Raw genomic sequence first — 17,362 nt, 5'->3', positions numbered from 1 at the left:
CCGGCGCTTCGCGTCCCCGTTCACGGCGTACCCTCCCGCCCCGCCTGCCTAACGATTGGACCTCGCGCTGGCTCTTTCAGCTGGGTCCCACCGTGGGAGGTAGGTGAGGCCGGTAAGCAACGAATGGGTTCACCTAACACGACCTCGAGTTCTTTCTTCCTCCTCCTCCTCCTCCTCCTCCTCCTACACGGAAAATAAAAAGAATGAGGGGGGGAGTTGGTGAGCAGCACCTGCCGCCCAACGCCGGGTCAAAATTCCGCGACGGCCCAACACGCGCACGCCATCTTCCTATTCTCTGCTCACAGTGGAAGCGAGGAGTGAACGCCAAAAGGGAGAGGAGATATCCCAAGAGTGGTGAATTTTGACGGGAATTGGCGATTCGTTATTTCTATTATTGTGGTGAGTACGAAGGTCGCAGCTTTGGTCAAAACGGAGGCAGTGGATCGGAAGGTGGTAGTTGCGAGCTACTTCGCCCGCTCCTTTATATCGACCAAGACGGGGAGGGGGCAGAGGCGGAAGCGGGCAGGTATCACGTGGACTTCCTCCCTGCCCATTTAAAGCGTTAGGTCCTCCCCCCTCCCCTCTCTCTCTCTCTTTCGTCTCACCTTCTCTCCCTATTCTTCTTTCCCCTCTTTCCTCTCTCTCTCTCTCCGGTTCCCTCCTATTTTCCTCTTTTCTTACGGTCGTTCCGTCGAATATTTGCCGTCTCTGCGAATGCGGTCTTCGCAGTGATCTCGGTTTGCCCCAAGAGTGGGGGATCTTGCTGCCCGGTGCCGCTCCCTGACGTGAGCTGCTCAAAATTTCCATCTTATTGTCTTTTCGTTCTAGCTCTTGGTTTTGCCTACGAGTTTCGTGATCCAAGATTCCTGCTTTCTTGGTTTACTTGCTGAAATTTATGTTCTTTATTGTGATATGTAATCAAAGTTAATCCCTTCCTCTGTATTTGTGCATAACTTAAAGCATGGGCCTGTCGTATCCGTCTTTCTATAATTATTCGGTTCTGGATGCCGCGTGTGGTGTTCTTCTCTCGCTACCTGATCCCTTTTTTTTAGTGCTTACTTCAGTGGCTTTAATTTTTAGTAGGGGATCCATCTTCCTAGTGTCTTGGATGGCTTTTATGATGATTATTATAGACTGTTAGAAACATACAATATCTCTTGCGTTGGAGATCCGGATGGTGTTCTGAGTTGTTCTTTTCTCTAGATCATGGTGAACTACTTTCTTTTATGATCGAATGTAATATTTGGTGTCACTGAATCGTTTTCTTTGTTTCTACACGGTTGTTATAATTCAGCTACCGAGGTACTTACTCTTTGGATTTTTTTAAAGGCTTCGTAACTCTTTTGGAACGCGTTGCTCTTTTGATTTATCTTTTGCCCAAACTCTGTTCTCTCATGTATGTGCTATCACAAATTGGTCCCTTTTAACTGCCTTTTTATTGAGATGAGTGTCAATAAATTGTTGTGTTCATTCGGGGGTTTTAAATTAGTGCTGACACATCGGGTATCAAATTTACTTGAAGAGATGATTTCCTTTACCAAGAATACTATGAGTTTTTTTTTATCATCTATTTTTGTTAATTTCAGTCTTTCGTATGCATTGCAATCCGTGTTAGTTTCTTCTTTTCAGTCAGTTTTACTGACTATGCAAATACTTCATATTATATTATAGTTTGGAAAATTTACAGTTTGTTCTTTGATGCATACATCAGTAATGCGACATTTGATCGGCTATCGAAACTTGAAGAACAAGTCTGGATAAATCTAAGTTACAGTATGAACTATTTTTCAAATGCCTGATGATTTCTTTTGCACTTATGATTTTCAAGCAACTGCGATTTAAAGAATCAACAATAGCCTTTAATACAAAAATTCTTCCTCTTAACACTATTATATGACTTTGCAGCTTGTCTGAAGCAAAAGGGGGACTGGGTATGGCAGAAACTTTGCAGATGAATGGGCTTGTAAATGGAACGTTTCAAGTCAGACATGCAGCAACGATGTCTGAAATTGATGATTTCTGCAAGTCTCTTGGTGGAAAGACTCCCATCCACAGCATATTGGTTGCAAATAATGGAATGGCAGCAGTTAAGTTCATGCGCAGTGTCAGAACATGGGCTTATGAAACTTTCGGAACTGAAAAGGCCATTCTTTTGGTGGCTATGGCAACTCCAGAGGACTTAAAAATTAATGCGGAGCACATTAGAATTGCTGATCAGTTTGTCGAAGTTCCCGGCGGAACGAACAACAATAATTATGCTAATGTCCAACTCATTGTCGAGGTTGGCTTTGTTTATCTTTTGTGATTACCTATTTGAGATTACTAATTTGAATGAGAAGTAGATATTATGTGTCCTTTTTTGTCATGACAATGATGGATAACACATGAAAGCATGGCAGTTGGCAGAGATAACCCGTGTTTCTGCTGTGTGGCCTGGATGGGGTCATGCGTCTGAGAATCCTGAGCTTCCAGATGCACTGAATGCAAAGGGAATAATCTTTCTTGGGCCTCCAGCTGCACCAATGGCAGCACTAGGTGATAAAATCGGCTCTTCTTTGATTGCTCAAGCAGCAGGAGTACCAACACTACCCTGGAGTGGTTCACATGTAAGTCTTGATTACTAATTACTTCCTATGGAGTTCATTTCTTTTCACATTGCTTATTTTGTCATTGTGAAATAAATCTGTTTTCCAGGTCAGAATACCACCAGAGAGTTGTTTAGATTCAATTCCAGAGGAAATATATAGGAATGCTTGTGTATATACAACAGAAGAAGCAGTTGCTAGCTGTCATGTGGTTGGTTACCCAGCCATGATCAAGGCATCTTGGGGTGGTGGTGGTAAAGGGATAAGGAAGGTCTGTTATCTATAAGTGCACAACAACTTAATCCTTTTCTTTTCATGATGTTAATTGGACATTTAATGAAGTATTTTGAGAAAAATACGATAAACATGATTGACCTATCTGTTGGCATTTACATGGCATCCAAGTTATTTGCCCAGAAAAAGATTGAATTAAGTACATAAAAATTATTTTTAATTAGAATTCTGGAGGCTTGGTGCAGTTTAAGTTCCAATTTCTTATCCTGGGAAAGAACCTCCAGTGAAATGTTCTAAAGATGCAGATTATATAGTGCTAGTTTACACAACTTTATTGTTTTTGCATCTTCTTGCTTCATTGCAGTTTTAAAGTTAATGTTTTCTTTAACAAGAACAAGAGAAAGAAACTGTTAGTTTCTAATTATTTATGATCAGATTCGTGGATCTTCTCCCACCATTTTTATCCCTCGAGGGCAAAATTACTGGTGAAACTAAAGAAGATTCAAATCCTCTATTCTCATTCTTATTAATATTTTTTAGGAAAAAAGGTGTTGTTCACATCTGAGGAGGGTGCACTTCCTAATTTGGATCTAAATGTCACTTAATTTATGTAGGTTCATAATGATGATGAAGTTAGAGCTCTGTTCAAACAAGTGCAAGGTGAAGTTCCGGGGTCTCCAATATTCATAATGAAGGTAGCATCACAGGTGAGATTTTGCTTGATATCTTCAATTTGACAGTCAGTGCCTGTCCACTGAGTTCTGACATAAGATGTAAATTGAGGCAACATCAAACATGGTCTTGGGTTTAATATCATTTGGGGAAGTTTTTGACACATTCTGTCTGCTACTGTGGTATGAACATGGTTTTGGTGAGATGCCAAGGGCTATCTTTATTCTTGACATTGTTTTGTGTAATTTGGGCTAGTGCCACCTTGCAAAGACTATTTGTTTTATATCCTAGTCATGAATTTAGTCTTTCTAAATTGTTTAGACCTCATAACTTATTCTATTGATACAATATAATAGATGATTGGATTTTTGGCAGTTGATATTTCAAGTTCTTTTACATGTTTAAAAAGAATAACCTTTTTATCTAGATATAATTTTCATGAGATAAAGACCTTGTTTACCTGAGATGAGAATATGCCATTCTGCTGCATTTCTAATCTTATGTGTTTGAACTTTTATCTTTTTGTAGAGCCGACATTTAGAAGTTCAGTTACTATGTGACCAGTATGGAAATGTGGCTGCTTTGCACAGTCGAGACTGTAGTGTTCAAAGGAGACATCAAAAGGCAAGCTTTCCTTAAAGTTCATATTCAGTGTTTCTGTTTTGTGAAGTTGTCAGAAACTTTTATCCATTAACATTTAATTCTATTTGCAGGACAAAAGTAGTAACTTCTGTTTCTTCTCACATTCTGTTCCCCATTATTCTTTACTAGGTTCATATTATTGTTCAAAAGAGTGCGATTTTCCCGTAATGGATCATTTCTTTTTAAATCATTTTAGATCTTTTAATACATTAATGGCCAACAAAATATTGATAATTATATTAGTTGTTCCAGCATTTGGGTCTTCTTTTTCTTAATAATTTTATGTTTAAACACAAAGTCTCCCTTTTCATTTTATTTCCACATTGACCTCTTCTATCGAAATCTTATGATAACTTGAAGAGTATCATAATAGTGAACTTAATGGTCAACAGATCATTGAGGAAGGCCCGATTACAGTTGCCCCTCCCGAGACAGTAAAACAACTTGAGCAGGCTGCTAGGAGGCTTGCAAAGTGTGTAGGTTATGCTGGTGCTGCTACCGTTGAGTATCTTTACAGCATGGAAACTGGTGAATACTACTTTCTAGAGCTCAACCCGCGGCTACAGGTTTGTGCTTTCTTCTCAATCATCTGAAACTGCAGTTGATTTATCTGAATTCTTTCTGAACATTTTTTTCATTTTGTTCTTTTGTAGGTCGAACATCCGGTAACTGAGTGGATAGCTGAAGTAAACTTGCCAGCGGCTCAAGTTGCAGTAGGGATGGGAATACCTCTGTGGCAAATTCCAGGTACATAAACTTTATAGTAGATCTAACCGGCACACTATCAGTTGTTTTTTATGCCATTTAGTGTTTTTGTAGCATAATATGTGCTTGGGTTTCCAGAAATCAGACGCTTCTATGGAATGGATCATGGTGGAGGTTATAATGCCTGGAAGAGAACTTCTGTTCTTGCAACTCCTTTTGACTTTGATAAAGCAGAGTCTGTTTGGCCTAAAGGTCATTGCATAGCTGTTCGTGTTACTAGCGAGGATCCAGATGATGGCTTCAAGCCAACTAGTGGGAAAGTGCAGGTGAACTTTTGAAGTTTATATTTCTGTATTGTAAAGATGTATAAACAATATGCTTATTTATTGACTGGAAAAATGCAGGAATTAAGTTTTAAAAGCAAGCCTAATGTTTGGGCCTACTTCTCTGTTAAGGTATGCCCTTTAAGCAGTATTGGATTTGGTTGCATTTACCAAAGAAATGAAATAGATATTTTCCGTTAACCTGAATGAAACATTACATTGCCTATGCATCACACAAACACATAGGAAATTTTTTATCTATTTTTCTTTTAGGCTGATCAACATGTCCACTTTTGTTTTGACCTATATTGTAAACTAAAATTTCTTCTAATTAATATTAAAATAGTAATATCCTTGTTTGGTAGCTTAGTACTTGATAGATTGTAAATGCAGACTACAGACTGTGAAGTTTTTGTTATCTTATTCTTGAAATTGTAGTTTAGTAGCTCCTTGCAATAATGTGATCATTTTACTTCATTTGCAGTCTGGAGGTGGCATTCACGAGTTCTCTGATTCTCAATTTGGTATGTCTATCAAAATGGCCCAATCTTCAAGTTACTTTTGAAGTTTTTTGAAGCCCTGCTGTTTAAACTCTTTGATACTTTTGTAGGTCATGTTTTTGCATTTGGAGAGTCTAGAGCTTTGGCGATAGCTAACATGGTTCTTGGTCTGAAAGAGATCCAAATCCGGGGAGAAATCCGCACCAATGTTGATTACACCATAGATCTTTTAAATGTAAGCTATTCAGGTTTTCACATTCTCCAATGTAACCATGCAAACCCATGTTTTCATTCTCGTGCACTGCAATCTCAGGCTTCAGAATATAGAGACAACAAAATCCACACAGGTTGGCTTGATAGTAGAATTGCTATGAGGGTTAGAGCTGAAAGACCTCCTTGGTATCTTTCAGTTGTTGGAGGGGCTCTCTATGTAAGATGATGCGACTTTATTATTGCAAATTTCTGTTGTGCGTTGAGTGTCGTTTGTTTATTCAGTTCTCTTGCTCTTGTTTTCAACTTCTTAGAAAGCATCCACTAGCAGTGCAGCCATTGTTTCAGAGTATGTTGGTTATCTCGGAAAAGGTCAAATCCCACCGAAGGTATGGTGGTACCTAGATTGCACGACAGTTCTTATGACTTAGTTGCTTTTCCTTTTTTTCGATTATCAAGATAATTTATTGACCTTGCAAGTTTGGTTTCAGCACATATCACTTGTCAACTCTGATGTTACTTTGAATATAGAAGGGAGTAAATACACGGTAATATACCTTTTGCCTTGTGCCCAATATATCTTTATCTTAAATAAGCATGTAGTGGCTACTCTTATTGATGCTGCTTAATACTTGTTCTATTGGTTTATATCTTAGATTGAAATGGTAAGGGGTGGGCCTGGTAGCTACAAGCTTAGGATGAATGGTTCAGAGATTGAAGCAGAAATTCATACTTTGCGTGACGGTGGTCTTCTGATGCAGGCAAGAACTCTATTTCTTTTCCTGTATTTGCCATCATAATACACTATGGTTATTCTTTTTACCTTCTAATACACTATATAGGCTTTTATGCTTAGTAGCATCAATGTTATGGTTCATCCATGTATGCCTGGGATCTCATGGTCTTACCATCTTACATGATGTTATTTTCTGAGAGCACTTTTTCTATCCTTTAAGAAATTTTGGGCATATAGTTACAAGGCTGCTTATCAAGTGAGAAACAAAGTGTTTTAACAAGTGGCCACAATACTTTTTCTACAATGAGATGTAGTAATGAGATACTATGATGAATGGCGCTTAGCTTCTTGGGAAATCAATTTAACTTCTGGGCTAGAAATGGTCAAGGACATGATTAATTGCTAAGACCTAGATTTGAGCATGATAACTTGTTGAATTCTTAAATATTATAATTTGCTTCATGTTCTTTCCTCTAGTGTTGCATACAGTGGATCCTTTCCAGTGGTAGTATGCATTTGACTGTATGAATTCACATGCTCGTAGTGGGAACTATGAGGTAAATTGGCTATAAATTTTGTTGAACTTTGGAACAAGTGCATTAGACTTCACATTCGGGTATTTGAGAATTCTTGCTGTAATATGTTATCCACAGGTGTTTATTCCCCTGCTATCATTTTTCTTCAACTCTTTCAGCCTTCTGATTCGTACTACCAGGGGGTGGACTAGCAGTAAACATGCTCCAGTTTTTTATGCTAAATAAGAATCTGGCTAATTCCAGATCTGGAGATTTGACAACTAGGCTATCAGTTCCAGTTTGTAAATTTAGAAATATTTTTTTGTGTTACAGATCAAGCAAATGGTGTTTTGAATTTTTTATAGTCTTGTTAGCATATCTTGTTTATCCAACTTTCAGCATTCCCAGAAGAACTGAGCTTTTTCTCCTCACCTGCACCCTCCTTTTAATGAAGACTTATGCTTGTTTAGGGTTTTGGGTAATTGCTAATTTATGTGTATAATAAGGATAACTGATGAGCGACAGGTTGTAGAAAAATTCTTTAGCTTTTGTCCAGTGATTTAATACATAGTGGGATACAAAGTATGATGTATATAGCGACATAATATTGACCTGGATTCTGCCAATTGATGGCTTTTGCAGCTCATATTTGTCCACATCTGAGGATAAACTATCCAGTAATACTTGTTGTATTGCTGTTTGATATTTTACCATACTTTGATGACTTGAAAAACTTGTTTATATTTTAAAGACTTGAACCAAGACTTTTCTATGATTTATATGCAGTAACTATTAATGTTAGGTATGGATGGTTAAGCTTGAGTGATTCAGAATTTATGTCGAGATTGGTCACTATTAGCTTCAGATGAGTAAAGTTATAAGTCAGTTCTTTTAATGCAGCGGTAGCAACACTAATAACAGTTCAATTTTAGGAAAGGTAACATAAGTATCAGCTGCAATCTTGTTAAAGACAATAAGTAAGATTCAACTAATACAACATGATTTCTTGCAACTTTTTAGTATAAGTGCAATATCAAAAGCAAAAGTTCTCTGCCATTCACAAGTTTTCACCTACCACTATCTGTAAACAACTACATTATTGATGGCTAAGCTCATTTTGTTAATTGATAATGGAAGTATGTCTGACTACTATATCTGAATTGAATTCTTACAGTTGGATGGAAATAGTCATGTGATTTATGCTGAAGAAGAGGCTGCTGGCACTCGCCTTCTTATTGATGGAAGGACTTGTTTGTTACAGGTACAAATAATCATACAATTCTCATTTTTGTTTCTCTGAAATGACCAAATAGAATTACAATATGCTTTATGTATGTTTACTTACCATTTATGTAAGCAGTCTTTTCTAAAACAATGGCACAATTACCAATGATCAAACTGATGTTACGAGTTTTAGAAAAGGTTTTTGATGAGCATATGAACTTTGTTTCTAGTTACAATTATCATGGTGTGCGGCTTCGAGGAGCATAGATTTCTCTAGATGCTCTAGCTTTGTATAGAAAAACTAATTGATGAACGGACTGTTTGGTTATACAGGCAATCGTTTTGCATTAAGATTTGAGTGATTCATGGAAATTGTAGTTTTTCTTGTTTCTAATATGTCAGTCACTAGGTTTCTTGCCTTTTCTAAACAGTAAGCGTTGTTAACTCTCAATTTCTGTATTCTTCGGCTTTTACTTAGAAGTTGACTTTATTATGTTTGATCACTTTTTTCTCCGTTTTTAATGCTTTAAAATTGTGAAGTAATCCCCAACATTTTCAAAATGTCAATTTGACTGTAAAAGCCTTTCTTGTAAATGATTACATTCCGTTCTGTTCTGCACACTTAGCTTCTACTGAACCTATAACTGGTCTGTATACATTATGAAGCTCCAGAACTTCAAATTTCTTATGAGGTTAAAATTTCAAAATATAAATTTTTAATATTTTTATGTCCTATATTGATTCTCTACATATATATGTGACTGTTTGGCAAAAAGAGTGTCACAAAAGGTCTGTGTGAGCACTAGGAAGTTAGTTTCAGGTAAATTGTTAGAAATGCATAATCTTGCTTACATTTTCTCTTTCAATTAAAGAAACATGGCCCCCCAATCATCTATAAGTATTAATTATGAAATACACTCTTTTGTTATCAGAACGACCATGATCCATCAAAATTGATAGCTGAGACACCATGCAAACTGCTTCGCTTCTTGGTTTCTGATGGTGCTCATGTTGAGACTGATACACCATATGCTGAGGTTGAGGTTATGAAGATGTGCATGCCATTGCTACTGCCTGCTTCTGGAGTTATCCATTTTGTGATGTCTGAGGGCCAGGCAATGCAGGTAAATTGTCTTACGGAGACTTGCTCTTTATTTATAATTATTCTTGATCCTTCTCAAAGTGACCAACATAACTTATTGTTTAGGCTGGTGACCTCATAGCAAAGCTTGATTTGGATGATCCCTCTGCTGTGAGAAGAGCTGAACCATTTCATGGCTCATTTCCTAAATTAGGGCCTCCTACTGCAGTTTCTGGCAAAGTACACCAAAGATGTGCTGCAAGTTTGAGTTCTGCAAGAATGATTCTTGCAGGATATGAGCATAACATCAATGAAGTAAGCACTAGAAGTTTTGAAAATGTTTACTTACGTTTGGTCGTTCAATAAAGATTTCAGTATTTAAATCTGGATACTGTTTGGTTACCTACACTTCAAGATTCTGGTCTCCATGTGCTATAGCAATTGGAGCCAGTTTTCTGTATGATGTGTTTTGCCAGATGGAGCCCCAACATCAAAAGATACAATGTTGCCATTTCTGTTCATGATGAATTTGTGTTGTATGGTTTCAGAATTCAATCATAGATGACCTCAGGAAATAGAAAACACTGTCATATGCCTTATTGGTTGGGCTTAAGTTGAAGTTGAATATTTTGCCACAATCAAACTTCTGCTAGAGCCTAGAAGATATCATTTTTTACTCATCATGTTCAGTAAACACTTCCCCCATGAAAATAAAGTTTAGTTACTTAACCTTTGGCCTTTGATGATAAATTGACTTCATATAGAGCTTTAACGGTAGTGGTTGGATAGGATGGCTGTGTGACAATGTTTAGTTTGTAACTTCTTCTTGGAATATCTAATACTTGAAAAAGGATTCATGTTTTGTGGACAATGTAGTGGCATTTAAAGCTTGGTCTTTGTGTTATTATCATTGTCATTAGTGTTCTTGTTTGTGTTTTTGACAATGAAATATGCAAGAGGAATATTATTGATGGCATGACAGTCATCTTTTCGTTTGTTTTACATTTTCATTGCCAGTACTATGCTGTTTTATAAGTTATAATTTTTTCCTATGATTTTATTGCACACATATCTTGATCTCGTCTTTTGCTATTTCTCATATTCTTTGGTCTTGATATGGTGTACCATTTCATCCTATCTAACATAGTTTCAGGTTGCTAAGGTACTGCAGTCTTTTTTTTACCTAATTACTGAAATACTTGTCAGGTTGTTCAAGACCTTCTGCACTGTCTTGACAGTCCAGAGCTCCCTTTCCTACAATGGCAGGAAAGCATGTCTGTATTGGCAACTCGTCTACCAAAAGATCTTAGAAATGAGGTTTGTAGTTAGTTGATGTGCAAAATTTGTAAATTTTCTTCCTTTTGTTTATTGTCTTCCTGATTTTCAAGACTATCTGCATGTTGCATTGTGGTAATATTTGTATACTTCCAATATAGTTGGACACAAAATATAAGGAGCATGAAGCTATATCAACTTTTCAGAAAAATTTGGACTTCCCTGCCAAGTTACTAAAGGGAGTTCTTGAGGTCAGGAGTCCTAATCAAAATTTTCAGTAACTTCGTGTTTATTTTAAGAAAAACCTTTCATTACTGTTTTCTTGGATATTTCTTCCAGGGCCATCTCTCATCCTGCACCGAGAAAGAAAAGGCCACGCAGGAGAGGCTTGTGGAGCCTCTGATGAGTCTTGTGAAGTCATATGAGGGTGGTAGAGAAAGCCATGCTCGTGTTATAGTGCGGTCTCTGTTTGAGGAGTATCTAACTGTTGAAGAACTGTTCAGTGATAGCATTCAGGTAATGAATTGTATTTTCAGATGATAATTTTTTTATTACGTTAATTATTCATGAAGCCACCATCAACATGACACTTCTATATTAAACTCATATATGCTGTAGCTAGCTTTCGAAGTAGCTGGCTGTCCATTGATTAGGATCTTAATGGTAACTTTTTCTCATGGTTATCATTCAATTCTTTGGTTTATACAGGCTGATGTCATAGAACGTCTCCGGCTTCAACATAAGAAGGATCTCCTGAAGATCGTAGACATAGTATTGTCTCATCAGGTATGATTGGAAACACTGTTCCATAACATACTACTTGCTGGCCTAATAAGGGTCTGATTTTGTCTGAGTCCTGTATCTTGATAAAAAGAGAAATAAACATCAATTATTGGTATTTTGCAATGATGATGTGATGATATGCTATATCTGCTGCATTGAAGGGTGTCAGGAGTAAAAACAAGCTGATACTACGACTCATGGAAGCAATGGTTTACCCTAACCCTGCTGCCTACCATGATCTACTGATTCGTTTCTCTGCTCTTAACCATACAACATACTCTGAGGTCTGTATTCTCTATTATATCTTACATGTTGAAGAATTTAACTATTCAGTTTGAAAGGTCCTTTTCCCTAATTCGTGTCTTCATATAATTTTTAATCGCTGCAGTTGGCACTGAAAGCGAGTCAACTTCTTGAGCAAACTAAGTTGAGTGAATTACGTACGAGCATTGCCAGAAGCCTCTCTGAACTGGAAATGTTTACTGAAGAAGGAGAACGCCTATCTACCCCCAGGAGGAAGAGTGCTATTAATGAGAGGATGGAGGATCTGGTTGGTACTCCATTAGCTGTTGAGGATGCCCTTATAGCTTTCTTCGATCATAGTGATCCCACCCTTCAGAGGAGGGTCGTGGAAACATATATTCGTAGATTGTATCAGGTAATGTTGAACTAGTTGGCTAACAAATACTTGGTTACTTAGAATAATTACAGATAAACTCTTAATCCTGAATTTGACTAGAAGACTCTTTTTCCAGCCCTACCTCATAAAGGAAAGTGTTCGCATGCAATGGCACCGATCGGGTCTGATAGCCTCCTGGGAATTTTCTCAAGAACACATTGAGAAGAAAAATAAGTCTCAAGATCCATCAAATTGTTTGTCATCAGTAGAGAAACACTGTGAAAAGAGATGGGGGGCAATGGTTATTATTAAATCTCTTCAGCTTCTGCCAGCAGCAATTAACACTGCTTTGAAAGAGACCACTCAATGCATGAATTCTGATATTGATCATGAAATAATCCCAAATGGGCTTCCTGGGTGTTCTGGTAAAGGCAATATGCTTCATGTTGCTTTAGTTGGCATTAATAACCAAATGAGTACTCTTCAGGATAGGTTAGCTTCTCTGCAAGATCAAAATACCAAATAGTAATTAACTTGAGCTTATCCGTTGACAGTTATGTTACTAATACATTTTGCAGTGGCGATGAGGACCAGGCCCAGGAGAGGATAAATAAACTGGCGAAGATTTTGAAGGAGAATACTTTAAGCTCTGATCTTCAAGATGCAGATGTCAGGGTCATTAGCTGCATCATACAGAGAGATGAAGGACGAGTACCGATGCGCCACTCCTTCCACTGGTCAGCTGAAAAGATGTATTATGAAGAAGAACCTTTACTTCGTCACCTGGAACCTCCTCTCTCTACATTTCTTGAATTGGTTTGTGACGACTATATTCTCAAGTGATGTTTATGATTTTTTTCAACTTTGTTATTGACCTTAACTTGCTCCTTGTTCATACATTTTAGGAAAAGCTGAAAGGCTACAGAAACTTACAATATACCTCTTCAAGGGATCGCCAGTGGCGTCTGTACACTACTTTAGATAGCAAGGCTGTTATCCGGCGGATGTTTCTCCGGACACTTCTCAGACAACCAAGCACAATAAATGGCTTTGCATCAAGTCAAGTTCTTGACACAGAAATAAGCCGTGCCCAACCTTCTTTGTCCTTTACATCTATAAGTATACTGAGGTCATTAATGGCAGCTTTAGAAGAGTTGGAATTACATGTCCACAACACAACCACCAGGTCTGATCATTCTCACATGTATATTTGTATTTTGCGGGAGCAACAACTTCATGATCTTTTACCACCTTCAAGGTTAGTTCTACATATAGTTATTCTCCATTTCCCTTTTTATTATTTTTTTCACTGTGAGCAGTTTTGCAATAACTTTTCCATCTTTTTCTGTTTCTTGTTGGATTCTTAGTGAAGTTTGATCCGACATAGAAGTAATCTTTAGCAACATCAGATAAACATTTTTTTTAAATTATCCAGGATAATGGCCCTAGATTCTTGTCAAGATGAAACCACTATTTGTCTAATATTAAGGGAAATGGCTCTCAAGATTCATGAATTGGTTGGTGTTCGTATGCACCGTCTGGCTGTCTGTGAGTGGGAAGTGAAGCTATGGCTGAATTCTGATGGACTAGCTGCATGGAGAATTGTGGTGACCAATGTTACTGGTCATACTTGCACCGTTCATGTAAGTATACTATATCAAAGCTAACAGACGTCATTTGATAGGGAAATATAATCTATAGTTGCAAATCATGAAAAATAGTTTTTAGCTGTTAATATATTTCAATCATGCAACCTATGGAATTAATATAATTTCGTAATGTTTGTATATACTGAGTAGTTTCAGCTGTATTCTTGTTTAGAAATTTTCAGTTCAATTTGAAAATTTACAGATCATTTCATATTATTCTAGATCTATCGAGAAGTGGAGAATATCAATTCACATGAAATGGTTTACCATTCTATCACCCCTGCGAATGGTCCCCTCCATGGTGTCCCATTGAATGCTCAGTATTCGCCACTGGGGTTCATCGATCAAAAACGTTTAGTGGCTAGGAAAAACAACACAACATACTGCTACGACTTCCCCCTGGTAAAATTCCCGTTCCTTTATGTATCAAAATAGAACAGTTTTTTGTATCATCAGATATGTTACGGTTAGCTCTCCGCTATATAATTTTAAGGATATCTAACATCCATACAGGCATTTGAGACTGCACTTCGACGGTCATGGGCTTCTTATACCTCTATTGATGCTAGAGTGAATGACAATAAAGATCTCATCAAATTTACAGAACTGGTGTTCGCCGAGAAGTTTGGAGCTTGGGGCACTCCGCTAGTCCCTGCTAGCCGGTCCTCTGGTCTCAATGACATTGGCATGATAGCCTGGTTGATGGAGATGTCCACTCCAGAATTCCCTGATGGGAGAAAGATTATAGTTGTGGCAAATGATGTTACCTTCAAAGTTGGTTCATTTGGTCCAAGAGAAGATGCATTCTTCCATGCAGTAACTAATTTGGCTTGTGATAAGAAGCTCCCTCTGATCTATCTGGCAGCAAATTCTGGTGCTCGGATTGGAGCAGCTGAAGAAGTGAAATCTTGCTTTAAGGTTGGTTGGTCTGATGAGTCAAGCCCAGAACGCGGGTTTCACTACATCTATCTGACTCCAGAAGACTATCAACGTATTGGTTCCTCTGTTATCGCTCATGAACGGAAACTGGAAAATGGTGAGATCAGATGGGTCATAGATACGATAGTGGGAAAAGCGGATGACTTGGGAGTTGAGAACCTATCAGGAAGTGGTGCTATTGCTGGTGCTTATTCAAAGGCATATAATGAGATATTCACTCTTACCTATGTGACTGGACGAACTGTTGGTATCGGAGCATATCTTGCTCGGCTTGGCATGAGGTGCATTCAGCGTCTTGATCAGCCTATAATTCTTACTGGATTTTCTACTTTGAACAAACTTCTCGGACGTGAAGTATACAGTTCTCACATGCAACTGGGTGGCCCAAAGATCATGGCCACAAATGGGGTTGTTCATCTGACTGTATCAGATGATCTTGAGGGCATTTCAGCCATTTTGAGATGGCTTAGCTATGTTCCTCCATACATAGGTGGCCCGCTTCCCATATTGAGATCCCTGGATCCACCGGAGAGGCTTGTCGAATATTTCCCTGAGAATTCTTGTGATCCACGTGCTGCTATTTGTGGAAGTAACGGAAACAATGACAAGTGGTTAGGAGGCATATTCGACAAAGACAGCTTTATAGAGACGCTGGAAGGTTGGGCGAAAACTGTGGTCACGGGAAGAGCAAAGCTTGGCGGAATTCCTGTAGGGGTCATAGCTGTCGAGACACAGACGGTGATGCAAATTATCCCTGCAGACCCTGGTCAGCTTGATTCCCATGAACGTGTCGTCCCACAAGCAGGACAAGTTTGGTTCCCTGACTCTGCAACTAAAACAGCCCAGGCACTCTTAGACTTTAATCGCGAAGAACTTCCACTTTTTATCCTTGCCAACTGGAGAGGGTTTTCTGGTGGGCAGAGAGACCTATTTGAAGGGATACTCCAGGCAGGGTCTACGATTGTTGAGAACTTGAGGACATACAAACAACCTGTGTTTGTGTACATTCCCATGACCGGAGAGCTTCGTGGGGGTGCATGGGTTGTTGTAGACAGCAAGATTAATCCAGAGCACATTGAGATGTATGCTGAACAGACTGCCAAGGGTAATGTGCTTGAGCCTGAAGGAATGATTGAAATCAAATTCAGGACAAAAGACCTCATCGAATGCATGGGTAGGCTTGACCATGAGATTATCAGTTTGAAAGCAAAGCTTCAGGATATCAAGGCTGGCATAGTCTCTGGCGATGCAGAAGCACTTCGAAAGAGCATAATGACTCGGGAGAAGAAGCTGTTACCTGTCTACACTCAAATAGCCACACAGTTCGCCGAGTTGCATGACACTTCCCTCAGGATGGCCGCTAAGGGGGTGATCAAGAAAGTTGTGGATTGGGAGGAATCTCGTTCTTTCTTCTACAAAAGGCTACACAGGAGAGTTTCAGAGGGATCACTGGTAAGAACTGTTAGAAATGCTGCTGGAGAGCAGTTATCGAATACATCAGCTATAGAATTGCTGAAGAAATGGTTTTTGGCTTCTGAGCAAGCTGGAGCAGTGAGTGCTGTGTGGGAGGACGACGATGCTTTCTTTTCCTGGAGAGATGATTCTAGAAACTATGAGAAGTATCTTGAGGAGTTGAGGTTTCAAAAAGTATTTAAACAACTCATGGAACTCGGTGAATCGCCTTCCGATTTGCAAGTTTTGCCTCAATGCCTTTCTGCTGTTCTTAGCAAGGTACGGCACTTTTCATCTTTTATTTTGTGTTTGAGGTTATTCTCTTCAAAACTCACCTTCAAATTTCCAAATTTCAAAAAGAAATCTAATCATCTGAAAGTTCTGTTAAAACTTTTCATACCCAAATCTAAGTTGGATCAATTGCTCGAGTTATTTCTAGACTTTGCATCGGTTAAGCTGTTTAATAATTATTTGTCCCGTCCTAAAACTCTGACCTTGCCAAAATGATCTCCGATCCAAATCTTTTTTACTATGATCTCAGTGCACAATTCGATTGTTTAAATTTGATGCAGATGGATTCATCCAGCAGAGCACATTTGGTTGAAGATATCAAAAAAGTTCTTGACTGATTAAACCGAATGGATTCCTGCTATATTTAGTGTTCTTGCTGGAGTAAATAGCAATTAATTCCAATAGCGCCCACCCCGGCTGAAAGAACCATCTACCATCTTCGAGAGAAAACAATGTTGAAATTTTCCGAGATCAAGATTCTTCTGCTTCTGGGCATCGACAGTGCGACTGCTGGTTTTTTCTTCCCACTATAAGTGTATTTTTTTTTTCCACTATAAGTGTATATATGGTGGATGTAGGTCTGGTGATAGAACTGTACTAAATCTCTACATAGATTTAGTGAGGTAGAATGATTAAGGAATAATGTTTGTTTTTATCGCTTATTATCCAGTAATGTCAGATTTCTGAAGACATGGATCTCTCAGTAATAAAGAAAACTAGAATCTTCCAAGCAACTCTTTATGTTGTTGTTGCCGCTTACTGATGGAAATTATGTGTGAGCTTGGTGCAATTTTAAAGAACCAGTTTGGTTACAATAGCAAGATTCAGATTACATGACAAACAGTTGATGCATGATAGCTGACAATAACCAGCCATAAATTTTACATGGAGTTGCATTTCCACTTGTCAGAGACCCAACAAAATGAC

At 38.3% G+C, this 17,362-nt stretch overlaps 1 protein-coding gene across 3 annotated transcripts; it reads left to right on the top strand.

Moving 5' to 3' along the window:
• The first annotated feature begins 388 nt into the window (after nt 1-388).
• On the top strand, nt 389-17,169 carry LOC103968636 (acetyl-CoA carboxylase 1). 3 transcript variants are annotated; one of them, XM_065172359.1, is made up of 32 exons: nt 389-526; nt 1,906-2,281; nt 2,400-2,606; nt 2,695-2,856; nt 3,434-3,526; nt 4,020-4,115; nt 4,526-4,699; nt 4,787-4,880; nt 4,977-5,164; nt 5,243-5,293; nt 5,646-5,685; nt 5,772-5,896; nt 5,975-6,091; nt 6,186-6,260; nt 6,363-6,419; nt 6,528-6,632; nt 8,297-8,383; nt 9,279-9,470; nt 9,554-9,742; nt 10,634-10,744; nt 10,864-10,953; nt 11,042-11,218; nt 11,411-11,488; nt 11,647-11,769; nt 11,874-12,143; nt 12,241-12,596; nt 12,683-12,920; nt 13,010-13,362; nt 13,540-13,747; nt 13,976-14,155; nt 14,267-16,423; nt 16,717-17,097. In XM_065172359.1, the coding sequence occupies exons 2-32, from the start codon at nt 1,934-1,936 to the stop codon at nt 16,771-16,773; spliced, it is 6,798 nt and encodes a 2,265-aa protein (XP_065028431.1). In that variant the 5' UTR covers nt 389-526; nt 1,906-1,933; the 3' UTR covers nt 16,774-17,097. The 3 variants fall into 3 exon arrangements, with proteins under 3 accessions (XP_065028431.1, XP_065028430.1, XP_009380189.2); XM_065172358.1 differs by lacking the exon at nt 389-526 and adding an exon at nt 548-566; XM_009381914.3 differs by lacking the exon at nt 389-526 and adding an exon at nt 583-785 and having other exon boundaries at nt 16,717-17,169.
• Nucleotides 17,170-17,362: the final 193 nt, after the last annotated feature.

This window comes from Musa acuminata, chromosome BXJ3-10, assembly GCF_036884655.1.
Source record: "Musa acuminata AAA Group cultivar baxijiao chromosome BXJ3-10, Cavendish_Baxijiao_AAA, whole genome shotgun sequence".
Taxonomy (NCBI): Eukaryota; Viridiplantae; Streptophyta; class Magnoliopsida; order Zingiberales; family Musaceae; genus Musa; species Musa acuminata.
Note: the sequence above shows the minus strand (reverse complement) of the source record. Positions and strands in the feature narration are given on the sequence as shown.